The 13824-nt window shown below is 55.9% G+C and overlaps 1 protein-coding gene across 7 annotated transcripts in view; it reads left to right on the top strand.

The window, feature by feature from the left end:
- Ctif (cap binding complex dependent translation initiation factor) overlaps nt 1-13502 on the top strand; it is a 268442-nt gene extending 254940 nt beyond the window's left edge. For all 7 annotated transcript variants that reach the window (XM_048806254.1, XM_048806251.1, XM_048806255.1 and 4 more), the window contains 2 exons: nt 9750-9803; nt 11306-13502. In XM_048806254.1, the coding sequence (XP_048662211.1) occupies nt 9750-9803; nt 11306-11521 (270 nt within the window). In that variant the 3' untranslated portion in view covers nt 11522-13502. The remainder of the gene's footprint in view (nt 1-9749; nt 9804-11305) is intronic.
- Nucleotides 13503-13824: the final 322 nt, after the last annotated feature.

Below are 13824 nucleotides of genomic sequence, written 5' to 3'. Positions count from 1 at the left end.
GTGTCCTGGTCTCCTGAAGGGACAGCCACCCCTCACCAGGGGCAGGGGCTCTTGGCAGCCTTCAGAGACATCCTGCTCAACCCTCAGAGGAGGAATGCAGGAGCCCGGGAAGGGAAGTGAAGAGGAAGTGGATAGTGGGCTGTCACTGGCTGGTCCCCGGGGTCTTGAGAGCGCTCTCAGCCTTCCAGAAGCCTCCCCTTGTCCAGGGGGCCAGGGCAGGCTTGAGGACTGGGTGACAGGTAAAAGCTGGACCTTCCTAGGAGGACCAGATGCGCACTCACCCCGCCTCCCTGCCTCTCTGCTCAGCCTCATGCTGTGACTCCCTGGGAGGCAGAATAAGCCACTTTGGTTCTGAAGCCAGACCAGAGCTGGGTTCAGACTGTGTCTTCTCCTGGGGAAGTAAGTTTGCTCCCAGCCTCAGCTCTGGCCGCTCTACCAGGAAGACGGTTCTGTGGTCTCTAGCTCAGAGGGTCCGGTGTAGGATAAAATGGGTTTTTAAATATACACAAAGCCCTAGAGCAAGCACCAAAAGGGGAAAACCAGATGAAAACGAGGAGCCCGAAGGTGGTGGGAAGGGGACAGCCCAGAGCTGCCTCAGGTGTCTTGTGTCCACCTGAGAGGGGATGTGGGGAGGTTGGGGCAGTGAGCACACAAGCCACAGTGGGCTGTCAGAGCTTCTAGAAGGCACTAGAGGAGAGGCTGAGGTGTTGAGTGCAGACACAGCTGACTTCCCTGCGTTTCACGCCCAACCCCCAGGTGCTGGGAATTGAGGGCCGCAGGGCCTGTGAACAGAATTCCCCTCCCATCTGGGACTCTGACCCGGAGCGCAGCCCCCAAAGGAGCCACTGGAGCGGTGGGCCCTGCCTCTGGCTCCAGTGTCTGCAGAAGGAGTCAGCGTGTGCTCTGAGGCCCAGATTACGTTTCCACTCCCTCGGGCCAGCTGTGGGATGAAGTATTCCCCCATGTGACATTTACTGCCGCCACTTTGTACGGGGCAGTTTGCAAGCTCTGCAGGAAGGAGGCTAATTATTCCCCCTGGGGCGCCTGGTCCGAAGTTAGGGTGCCTGCCCGCCTGCTCGCCTTAGTAGGAGGCTGGCAGCCAGGCTGCAGGGCACAGGCCCGGACCACAGTCCAGGTCAGGATCCTGCCTTTCCCTGGCATCTGAGCCCAGCCACTGTACCAGGACTCCTGTTAGACGAGTGGGAACGTGACAGGTGGAGGGTCTCTGTGGTGCAGGCGGGCTCAGAGCAAGGATGACCAGAAGTGAACTTGAGACGAGACACAGTCTGAACCCAGGTCTGGTCTGGCTTCAAAGTCAAGTGAACATGGGCAACCTGATCTTTTCCTGGAGCACCTATGTCCACAGTCCCCAGCCCCTCTCCCGCCTCAGAGGGGCGACGTCCCTGCTCTTATCTCAGGTTGATCCGTGCCCTTGGTCCTGCCCTCTCCTGGCTCTGCCCTTGCTCCTCCACTGAGCATTTAAGCAGGCCTCAGCCTCTCTTGCCTGGATGCGCAGCCCCACTGACCCTGTGGAAGCCTCTCTCTTTCTCTTGGCATCTCCCCTGTCCTTCCACGGGCAAGCTAGGGAGGGAGGGAGGAGAAAAGAGAGACCAAAAGGAAAAGAAAGCAAAGGTGTTTCTCTCTGCCTGCCCTTCTGACCCCTGCCATGCTCTGAAGTCATCAGGGCAAAGGTTGCCCTCCCTCTTCTCATCACCCAATCCAGGGAACTTTGGTCCTTGTTCATGTCACTTGACCTCACAGAGCGTTTGACGCTGTTGGCCTAGTGCTTCCTGGACCTCTCTTGGCTTCCATGATGTCACTTCCTCCTGCTGGGCTGTGCTCTTGACCTTTCTTCTCCTCCTCCTCTAGGGCTTTCTCCTCTCACCCTTGAGGTGTTTTGCGGTTTTCAGGGTTGCAGCCCCGCCCTCCTCTCTTTTCATCCCATGTGTTCTGCAAGTCAACTCATTCACACCCTTGGCTTCCCTGACCCTGGGCATGGAGGACCTCAGATGGCCACTCTCCCACTGATCATCCCCCCTGATCATCCCAAGGACCACGATTGCCAGCACTGATCCCATGGCCTTCCCAGTACCTGGATGGCATCCCCATGCATCCAGCTGACCAGCCCCCAGGCCAGCGTGGCGTGGCTGCTGCACTCTGCCTGCTTCCTTGCTCTCACGCCTGCCTTCACCACATTCCTCCTCTGTGCCTGCCTCGACTCAGGCCACCGGGATTTCACAAGGGGCCTCCAATCCCCATAGCCCTTTCCCAGCTCCACTTTATCCTCCACTCTGTATAAGACAGGATCTTTTTTGTTTGGTTGGTTTTGGGGTTTTCCCTCCATTTTCCCTTGTCTTTCCTTTTTTTAAATTATTGCATTATGATTATACATATTCGCGGAATTTGTTGTTAACGCCTTTGCATGTACAAGCAATATAATCTGGTCAATTTCATTCTCCAGTACCTCCCTTCCACTGACCTCTATTCTACTGGTTCCCCAAGAAAGGATTTTTTTTTTCTCTTGGTGCTGGAGATCAAACCCAAGTCCTCACGTGTGCAAGGTAAGCACCTTAGCACTGAGTCATATCCCCAGCCCAAGGAAAGGTCTTTTCTAAAGTGCAATTGTTTATCATATTGCTGTCCAGTTTAAAATCATTCAATGATTCTCCAGCCCCTTAGGATAAAATCAGGTCAGGCCCAATGGCACACATTTGTAATCCCAGCTAGTCAGGAGGCTGGATTGCAAGTTCAAGTTCAAGACCAGTCTGGACAATTTAGTGAGAAACTGTCTCACAATAATAAAAAGGGCTGGGGATGTGGCTAGGTGGTAGAACACTTGTCTAGCATGTGTGAGGCCCTGGGTTTAATTCCCAGTACTGGGAAAAGAGAAAAAAAAAAACAAAACCCAAACTCATTAGCATAGCATGTAGAGCCATTCAGGATGTGGCCCTTGCCTTCTTTATCATTATATTCTTCCCCTCCCCTCACCCAGGACCATGTATTTTAGGAACCTTGGAGTACTGGTGCACTAAAGCTCTGTGCTTTCTCACATTTTTAACTTATGCACATATTCCTGGAGGTTCCCCCCCACATTCTATCCCACGCTCCAACCCCATATGCCTAACAAAAGCCTCTGGATTTCCCCCTACAAACTGTAAATTATAAGTCTTATTCTTGTTGTCTCTGTACTCACACCACGTTTAGCACATGGTAGATATTCCATAAATGTTGTTGAAAGGATAGGTATGTGGGTGGAGTGATGGATGGATGGATAGATGGATGGATGGACAGATGGATGAGTAGGTGAGTAGGTGGATGGATGGATGGCCAGACAGATGGGTGAGAGCATAGATGGATAAAAGAATGGCTGTATGGATGGGTAGGTAAATGGTCACCAACACAGACATAGGATAGATAAAATGAATTCAATTTTGTGAAGACCCAGGTGATTATTGTCAATGGAATTAAGAATTATGAGCTCTAACCAGCAAAATAAGGTTTAGCTAATCTGGGAGAAATTAAAATCAGTGTCTAAGGAAGAGGATGCTGACCAAGGACTCTTGAGCTCCTTCTAGCTCTGCTCAGACGCGCTGTCTGTCTGGCTTGTGCAAGAGACTTAACTACTGAGCCTTGGTTTCTCTATTAAGTAGAGATAATAATGCCTGTGGCCTTTGCTTGTCTCCACAAGAGTGTCATGAGGGTAAACAGGATGGTGCATACAAAGTGTGTTGAGATCTGCGGGGAAGATCTGTCTATAAAGATAGAGATGTAATAGAGGTAATAACACCTTGCATTTGAATCAGGTTTTGCACTTTTCAAAGCTCTTTCACATACATTATCTCCGTTGACTCTCAAAATAATTCTAGGCAAGAATTATCCCCCTTCTCAGGTGAGGACACTGAGGCACAGTGTGAGTAAATGGCGCACCCAGGGTTACTCCTGGTGAGTGACGACGGGCCTTCTGACTCCAAGCCTGCTGCACATTTTCTATGATGACCTTTCTTGGGTAGATCATCTACTTCCCTGCTTCCCTGAACAAAGAACCAGGCATAACTGACCCTATTCTTGAAGGCTCAAGGTCATTACCATGAGCATGAGTTCCTGTGCTGACCTATAGGCTCGACTATAGATGCAGGTTTGGGGCAATAGAGATGCAGGGCAAATGGGCCCTGGCTGCCTGATGGCCCTCCTGAGATATAGGTGTCCCTGTGCAGTCCCTGCCCCAGCGTGCACCAGCTTCGTCTCCTCTGTTCTTCCTCCCTCCTTTCTCTCCACTCTTTGTGCCCCTCACTCTGGCTTCCGCCTCCTCCCCGTCTCTGCTCTCCCTTTTTCTCTCTCCTCTGGACTCTGACTCCTTCTACACCTTCAGCTTGCCCGGCCAAGCCCTGACCCCTCTCTCCACCCAGAGGTCCATCAGAGCACTCTGGTGGGCTTTGTTCTCCAGCACAGTAGCCAACCCCAGGCGCTCTCTCACCCACCTGCTCCTGCCCCTTCTTTCCTTGCCCCAGCCCACCTGTGCCCCCACCAAAGGAGGAGGCTCCTGGGGGCAGGATCCAAGCTGAGCTTTTGATGCAGAGCCTTAGGCAGCCCGTGCCTGTTCTACCAGGGCCACAGAATGTGCTGCTGGTGAGCTGGGTGGTCAGGAAGAGCTGGCCAGCAGGCCTTGGGCTGACCCCCTTCACTGGTAGGGCCGGGAGTGGGGATCTCCAGGGCCCGTCCCTGCCTGTGCAGCAAGGAGCCCATGGGTCCTTCCATCAGCACCCTCTTTCCCTTCTTGTCAGGTGGCCTCCCAAACAGCCAGCCTGGTTCCATCCTGGGCACGCCTTGGGCAGTGTGCCCGTGCCCCGTGGCCCTTCCCTGAGGACTCTGGATGCTCTTTCTCCCTAGTTGATGTGGGGCCTCCCACAGCCCAACGAGATCACCTTGGCTTCTCCCCGAGGGAGGATATGATGGGTGTGCCCACAACAAGTCTCCGGCAGAGACAATAGGACAGGAATGCATTCGCTTCCGAACAAACACTGTGTGGGCTCGCACAATTGCCTTGGATTCTCATCCAAGAAACACACTTCACTGCGCGAGGGCGCGGGAGGCTTGCCTGCCCCAGCCCGCCCCCATCCGTCTCTGTGCCAGATACTCGGATGAGGGGGCTTCCTCCTCCACCCCATGCCTTGGGGCTCCCAGAGTGGGCAGCCCTGGTCCTCCATCAGTGCAGCCCCTCTTCTGAAGGGTGGTGGTACTGGGGATTGAACCCAGGGATGCTTTATGTCTGAGCTACACCAGACGTAAGGTCTTTTTAATTTTGTATTTGGAGACAGAGTCTGGTCACTGAGTTGCTTTGAATTGGCAGTCCTCCTGCCTTAACCTCTCCAAGTCGCTGGGATTACAAGTGGGTCTTACCACACCGACTATCTTTTTTTTAATAACCATTTTCTTGATGGTGGTAAAGCACAAAATTGCACCATTTTAACCACTTTCAAATACGTATTTCTATGGCGTTAAGTCCATGGACATGGTCATGCGACCATTTCTACCGTCCATCTCCAGAATTCTCTCATCTTCCCCAAACACCAACGCCCCCGTCCCCTCCCCAACTTCCTGGCAGCCACCAGCGACTTTCTAGTTCTATGAACCTGACTCTTCTGAACCTCGTGTAAGTGGAGGCATTCAGCCATTTGTTGTCCCTCTGTGCCTGGCTTCTTTCATTTAGTGTGCTGTCATGAAGTTTCATGCAAGTGGTGGCATGTCAGGTGTCCTTCCCTTTTAAGGCTGAATAACACTCTACCGTGTGGACAGACGGCTTGTTTCTTCATTCATCCATCCGCCCACGCTCCGGAGCTCCACTTTGGGGCTATGATCAATAATGCATCTATGAGCATTAAGATGCCAGTACGATGTCTGTTCAAGAAGCCACTTTCTTCTTTTTCTCCAGTGCTGGGGATGGAACCCAGGCCCTTGTGCACACTAGGCAAGTGCTCTACCCCTGGCCACACCCCAGCCGCAAGAGGCCACTTTTTGAGACCGGTGTTTGAGTTAAAGCAGTCGCCTCCTGAAGATCTCAAGGAGAGCATTCATAAATGAGAGAGCTATTGGTCCCCTCAACACACCAACAGGGGTTCACTTAGGAAAAGAAATGGGACCCAGAACAGGAAGTTTGGACCAGAATGGATGAGAGGAAAGGTCCTGCCCTTGGGATGACGCCCACAAAGGGCAAGTCCAGTAGAGAGTCCTGGGAAGCCACTGATGTGCCAGAAGCTGTTGAACCTGAGGGGCACTGAAAGGGGTCCTGGGGAGGGAGCCCTGTGACTCTGTGTCAGGCTCCCTGGGTGAGGCAGGTTGGCCTCTTGTTTTACCAAATAGTGGCCAGTGGGACTTCCTGGTGTGCACCCAGGTCAGCAAAGTTCCCTTGGGGTCAGAGGAGGAGGCTGGAGAAGTCACACTCCTATCAGCCCTGGAGTCTGAGAGTCCACTCTCGAGAGGTGGCACTGAGTGGCCCCATCTGCTTTGGAGGGGAAGGCAAGACCTGGTCTGCAGCCACAGGCTCCCTTCACGAAATCTCTGCACTCCAGCATCTGTGGAGTCAAAGGAAAATAGAAAACCCCCAGCACTCCTGACTTCCTTGAGAAAGCCCAGCAGGGCCGAGCACACCGTGTGATTCTTGGCTTCATTCGGACTTTCCCAAACAACCAAGGAAGAGATAAGGGTGGAGCCGAGGACCTGCCCACAGCGCCACTTGAGAGTCGTAGGCAGGCTGTCCCCTGCCCTGGCAGTCAGAGACCCAGAGCCCTGCCAGGGAGGGAGCAGGGTAGCAGCCCCAGAAGCATGCCTAAGGGGACTTTGGCATTGCAGAGGGGACATGATGCAGTCACAAAGAAGAGGGGAAGAGAAGAGAAAGAAGAAGAGGAATATGGAACGCAGAGGAGCCTCTTCAGTCAAGTCAGGAGGAGCAGAAGGCCACAGGCCCTGGGCAGTAGCAGAAGCGAGGAGCCAGACACTGGCTCATCTGGGCAGAACTCTCGGCTGACAGAACCTTGAGGCTGCTTGAGGCTCTCCGTGCAGCACGGACAGAAGCCTGAAGGGCCCATTTCCAGGAGAGACAACCACATTTGTCTCTGTTGACTGCTTGTCCAGCTCTGGCTCTTTGAGGAATTTCCCATCATGCTCCTTCACTTGTTCCTACACCTCAGCATCTGGCAGGCCCCAGGGGAGGTAGGAGACCCCTAAGAGGCTCCTCTCAGGACAGCCCAGGTGCACCTCCACTCACCACAAGAAGCCTCCATCTGTCCCCCAGTCCCCAGGCACATCCTGAGCCCACCTTCCTACCTTCCCACCAGCCCCAGGTTCTCCCCCTCTCCCCCAGCCGCCACCACCCACTCTGGGTCAAGAGTTCCCTCTCCCAGATACCTCACCTTCCCCCCTTTTTTTGTGATTTTTACCATTTTAGGGACTTTTCTCCTTCTAGGCACCAGAGGAAACGTGTAAGGGAAGTCGACCACAGCAGGCAGTTCCAGGGACCCACAGAGTTCACACTGGGCCACGCCTTCCCTGGGGAGGACGTGGGGCCAGGCCCACCTTTCCCTCCAGCCCCATCCCTGATAGTCGCAGGACCCCCTTCCCACGAGGCCTTGGGACCTGCCCCTGGTGGAGAGGACTAGGTGGATGCTGGCCCAGGTGACTCAGGGAGCACAGCTGAAATGTGAGCCCCACCCCTGACTCCCAGAACCCGCGTCCTGGGCTTCACTCTGGCCTCCTGAGTCCTCCAGATAAGGGAGACCCTTCCCGGGTGGCCCCTGAGCTCCCCGCAGGCACTGGCCAGTTGGAGCCTCCCTGAAGGATCTGCAGCTCTGGGTCTGGAGACAAGAAATTCCAGAAGCAGACAGCAGTGGGGAGGGCAGGGACAGCTGAGTGCTGTGGCATAGTCCTCTGTGCAGATGTGTCATGGACGTCCAAGTTACCTTCTGCCTTTTGCTCTAACAATAGTGCAGCGAATAGTGTGTGTGTGTGTGGGGGGGGTGGATCATATGGCATGTGTGGGGAACATGTGCAAAAGAAATTCCTAGAAGTACTATCACTGGGTCAGAAGAAGTGAACACGTGGGACATTAATAATTGTCACCAAATTGCCAGCTATGAAGCTCTACCAGCTCGTATCTCCACATCCACGGTGTGTTTGGGTGAGGGAGGTGTATGGGGTGACAGTACTCATGTCCCCCTGAGGTTCACCATTCCCAGGACGGTGCCTTGCAGACCTCTGCTTACAGGGCTCTTTCCATCCCTCTTACAGCTCTGGCAGCTGGGTGGGTCATCTCCCTGCCTCCCAATGTGTTTGCTAGCAGCTATTTACCACGTGCTTACTATGCACCAGGCATGGTGCCAGGTTCTGGGACAGCAGTGGCCAACAAAGGCCCTGCCCTGGTGGAGCTTCCCTTCTCGTGGAGGGAGCCAGACAAGTGTCCCAGGAGGAAGTGGGGAGGATGCTCTGATGCTGGGGGAAGACCCCGCTGAGCCCTGAAAAGGGAGGGGGAGTGAAGTCTGCGGTTGTGGCGTGGCTGAGAATTCCTGGGGACCAGAGTGTGAAGTCCAGAGCTGGAGATGTGGACATGCTACAAATGGAGGCACTCTGGAAATATTACTGTAAGTGGAAGAAGCCAATCACAGAAGACCACACATTGTATGATTTCATTTATGGGAAATATCCAGCATAGGCAAATCCAGAGAGACAGAAAGTAGATTAGGAGTTATCAAGGGTTGGAATGGGGTGGGAATGGGGAATGACTGACTACTAATGGGTACAGATTTCTTTTTGGAATGATTAAAATATTCTGGAATTAAATAGTGGTGGGAGTTGCATAACTCTTGACATCCTAAAACCCACATAATTATTACTTTTAAGTGATGATTTTTAGCCGGGTGTGGTGGCACACGCCTATAATCCCAGCTGCTTTGGAGGCTGAGGCAGGAGGATCACAAGTTCAAAGCCAGCCCCGGCAATTTAGCAAGGCCCTAAGCAACTCAGCAAGACCCTGTCTCTAAATAAAATATGAAATGGGGCTGGGGATGTGACTCAGTGGTCGAGTGCCCCTGAGTTCGATCCCCAGTACCCCTCCACAAAATGGTGAATCTTGTGTTATATGAATTATACCTAAATTTCAAATGAGAAGGATTGAGAGAAAGAGCCAAACAGGTAGAGGGAACCCTGGCCAGGGGCGTGGCCAGGCTGGGCACTGAGCAGCCTGGCTGTGACCTGGGTTTCTCTGGTAAGTGCCTGCAGCCTTGATTGTGGACGTGGGCCGCGTCGGGCCAGTGGAGGAGAGGTTTGATTGCTGGGCGTCCTCTGTGGCCAGGGCCCAGAGCTTCTGACCCAGCAGCTAAGCTTCCTCACACACTGGGGAGTCGCTGATTGAACATCCCTAAGCTAATTTTATTTCCCTGAGAATTTCCACTGCCCAGCTGTTAACTGGATGATCCCAGCACACTGGCTGTCCTCTCTGTGAGGGCTGCTCCTCACGGCATCCTGACCTGCCCTGGGCTCCCTCCTACATGGTGACCGCTTCCTCCACCGGCTTGAAGCCCAGCAAAGAAGTCAGTGCTCCCGGTCCCCTTGTCTTTCTGCCTTCTGACTTTCATGAGCACTCACTCCAGCCCAGCCTTGGAGATACTGTCACCAGTGACATCAGGACCGGGTCTGGAATGAGCAGGGCAGGGCAGCCCATGTGCCCCCTGAGTGGTCTCCCCTCTGCTGTCTCCTCTCAGCTCCTGCAGTCTCAGGACGTGAAGGAAGACGCGGTCCTCTGCTGCTCTATGGAGGTAAGCAGTGCGGCCCCACCGCACACCACAGCTGGGGCGGGGCACAGGGTCACTGGTGCATCCACTAGTCCAGGGGAAATGCCTTGCTGAGCAGGGCTGATGGGGGTGACCTGAGTGAGCATGGAATTTCTGCACTCAGGATTGTCACCCTGAGCCACGTGAGTGCTGATGGTGAGAGCAGCCCGCTGCAGGCAGGAGCCTGGTTCTCTAGGGAGGCAGACACCCTGCTCCCATGACCACCTTCCTTGATTCAGGCGTGCCACACTGATGACTTACTGAAGGAACTCCACACAACTCCCTTTGCATTGGTGGCTCGGGGCCGGGGGAGGTGCCTCGTGCTTAAATCCCCCATATTGGCTCCGCCACCTTGGGAGTCGCCACTCCATGTGTGGCCACTGCTCACTGAAACACTCCCTCTGGGTTCTTCCTTTGGAGCCTGGCTCTGATCCCATCCCTGGGGTGGATCTTGGCCTTCTGCAAATAGCCCAGAGTCGCTCAGAGTGGAGCACGGGGAGGAGGGGGCTTGCAGGGCGAGGACCCAGCCTGGCAGCACTAATGAGCACACCTCTCAGGAGGCTCTGCCCAGGCTGAAATGCCGCACCCAAGGAGCTCAGGAGACAGAGGTGCCAGGAGCCTAGACCGTCCACGGGGCAGTTCATTTGTTGAGTCCCAGATGGTGCCTGGAGAGACTGGGGAAAGAAGGCGGGTCCTTACCTCAGACGGCTCCCGGGCTGGTTGGGGACAGACACACGCGGTGGGTGGACGAGGTGTGAGCACCGAGCACACATCCTGGACAACCCAGGGAGTCAGTGGCGGGGTGCGGAGGTCAAGGGTGGCTCTGTGACGGAGGCAGAGCCTTGACCATGGAGGCTCAAAGCCGGGTTGGGGCAGCGATGGGGACAGAGATCATAGGCGGCTGCTTTTCAAGATTGTAGGGCTCCCGGGATCCTCCAGCTGGCCGTCCACCCCGGTTCGTATTTCTCTCCCCTTTGCCATAAGTGTAGGCAGAGAGCGGTTCTGGAGCTGGGCGGTGGGAGGCGGCAGGAGAGAAGGGGAAAGAGAGCAACGGGAGGCTACTCGCTCTCGGGTTCCACGTGGACACATGCAGCTAAGAATGACTGAGCTCTTTTCCAAAGAGACACCAAGTGGATGTGAACACACTGCCACCTGATCACTCAAGGGATCAGTTCACGGGGCCACTCGAAGCTGTGGCTCCAGTCAGGGAAGGCTTCCTGTAGGAGGGGAGGTTCTAGGCGGGAAAGAGGTGCTCTGGAAACTGCTCTCAGGCCTGGCAGCAGGCGATTCTCTGGTTCCTCTCGTGCCCGCTGCAGGCGGTATTCAATGTGAGCGCTCCTGTTTGGAGAGCTCCCAGTTCCACCTGGGCCTGCGCGTCCCTAAGACTCTCCAGCTATTTCTTGTCCCTACCCCCAGCCCACCTAACCGAGGCCAGGGGGCACGTGGGGTCCCAAACCCTGCCCTAGCTGACACTCCTCTGCCCACAGCTGCAGAGTACAGGCCGGCTGCTGGAGGAGCAGCTGCCCGAGATGATGACGGAGCTCCTGGCCAGCGCCCGAGACAAGATGCTGTGCCCCTCGGAGTCCATGCTGACGCGGTCACTGCTCCTAGAGGTCATCGAGCTCCATGCCAACAGCTGGAACCCTCTGACGCCTCCCATTACACAGTACTACAACAGAACCATCCAGAAACTGACAGCCTGACAGCCGGGGGGCCTGGCGGGCAGCCCACGGGCAGCTGGGGCCCTGGCGCACAGGGCCAGATGGACAGGCGGGAGGACAGGGGTGGCCCTGGCGGGAGAAAGAAATGGGCAGGAAGGCAGGCAGAGTCGGTGGCCAGTCTGGAGCCAGCAGGGAAAGGGATCAGATCCCTGAGAGGAGCGTCCCCTCCCTCCCAGGTCCCCCGCCCCAACCCGAGCATGCCCGTAGCTCACACCAATAAGGGAAGCATGTGTCTTTTTCCTGGTGGCCCTGGCCCTCGCCCATCCTCTCTCCTGCCCCTCCCACCCCCTGCCACTCCACCCATCCCCCCGCCCAGCTTTTTGGCGGGGTCTGTCCCTGCCGCTGCTCAAGAGCCTCCAGCAGCCTTGCACACCAGGACACTGCGTGGGTCAGAAAGGACCTCAGAAGGCTGAAAAAGTGGGTCGAGTCAGCCTCGCATTGTTCCTGCGTGCTGTCAGCCGCAGTCTCCAACTGGCAGCAGGGACGTGTAGCAGATGTCCGGGAGGACAAAGGCAGGCACCGTCCCCACCAGCCGCCCGTCACTGCGGGCCTTTGTCAGCCTGGCCGAGCTGGGGGCGGCACTTTTCTCTAACCTTCACGCTCCACCCTCCCGACTCGGGTTCCCCCAGCCCCAGCCCCAGGCCGAGGGGGCCGAGGGGGTCGGCCGGCAGCAGGAGGGAGCTGGAGCCTGCAGCTCAGCTTGCACCCTTTTACTTTATTGTGTTTTATTTTTCAAAAGTCAGTTGCTTTGAAGTCTCTCCTCTCAATGAAAAAGCCCTCGATGTGATCACACAGTCAGCCCGCGAGGACCCCCTGATTAGCTGCAGATCAAACCCGGCCCCCTCTGGAAGGATTCTAGCCACAAACAGCTTGCCAGTAGCCAATTAGGGTAATTGGAAACTTCTGCCCCGGCGGGGGTCCCCGCTGGAATCCTCTGTTCCTCAGCCCCTGGCCTGCAGCCCCTGTGCTGTCTCTCTCAAAGGGCTGATGCTGTCGCCCCTGGACTGAGTTAGACCCAGTCCTGGCCTGGGGCAGGGGCGGGGGCGGGCTGCCTTGCGGTGAACGTGGCCGGGGAACAGGACTGGCAAACTAAAACCAAAACGCACAGCTTGTCCCAGGCTCATCCTGGGGGGAACAGGGAGCTGGGGGCTGCCTTGCTCTCCAGGACTTGGAAGGGTGGCTCGTGGGCTAGATGGCTGCCCCAGCCTCCGCCCCAGCAAGACCCAGAAGCCCAGCCCTCCAGGGTCTTGGGAAGGGGGGAATTCATCCAGTCAGGACAGGGACAGTCCGGTGACTGTTCTGGAAACAAGGCTGGGGTTTCTTGGAAGTCCCTCCATCCAGAGGAACGGCTTCCATCTTTGATGGCTAGAGAGGAGGATGAGGTCGTCTCTGGGGTATGGAGCCCATATTTTGATAAGGCCCCAGGAGATGCCAGCAGAGCCCAGCAGCATCCGACCTGCTCCAGGGTGGAGGCTGGCCAAGCCCTAGGTCAGACTGGAGGCTCTTTCTGGCCTCCAGGTTCAAATCAGATCGAGTGGGAAGGGAAGGGTGGGGGAGGTTTCTCCTGATTGTTCCTGAGGCTAGGGAGGCGGAGTGGGTGGGTCCAAGAAGTTCCCCAGTTCTCCCTGATTTACCCTCTGCAGTCGGGCTTCCAGCTCCAAGACAGGAGCCTGCGCCAGTCCCCAGAAAGAGCCTGTTGGGAGCAAATTATGGGGGACACAGGTTTTCTCTGCCAAGAGGCTCGCGCTCCCCTGGCCCTGGCCCCGCCCTCTTCCTCCCGCCCCTCCTTCCCAGGCTGCTGTTACTGCCCGGTGTCCTTCCCCAGCCCTTAGGCGCAGGGACCTCAGAAGCCCCACCGGAGGCTTGAGGGAAGAGCCAGGCTGATTTGGGATATAGCTCAGCTGGTAGAGTGCTTGCTTCGCCTGCACAGGCTCTGGGTTCAGTCCCCAGCACCACACACACACAAAAAAGAAACACAGAAACGTATAAATGATTTGGGGATGCTCAGAGAGGACACCAGGGAAATCATGCTCTCCGGAGCGTGAAGTCTGGCAGCCTCAGCCAGGCAAGCTACTCTCCTGCAGCGGCGGAGAGCCCACGTGTGCTGAGATGGCTTCCCTCAGGTGTGTGTGGGGTGTGTGTGTGTGTGTGTGTGTGTGTGTGTGTGTATCTGCTGAGAATGAAGCAGGGTCCCCGAGAGGCCGGGAGTGGGGGCCTAGGTCCAGTGGAAGCAGGTCCACCCCTCGCTGGGCTCCCGGAGGGGCTCTTCATGAAGGAGGCTCCCA

The sequence above is a fragment of the Marmota marmota genome, unplaced genomic scaffold (assembly GCF_001458135.2).
Source record: "Marmota marmota marmota unplaced genomic scaffold, marMar, whole genome shotgun sequence".
NCBI classification, from domain to species: Eukaryota; Metazoa; Chordata; class Mammalia; order Rodentia; family Sciuridae; genus Marmota; species Marmota marmota.
The sequence above is the reverse complement of the archived record's forward strand: the minus strand, read 5'-3'. Positions and strand labels throughout refer to the sequence as shown.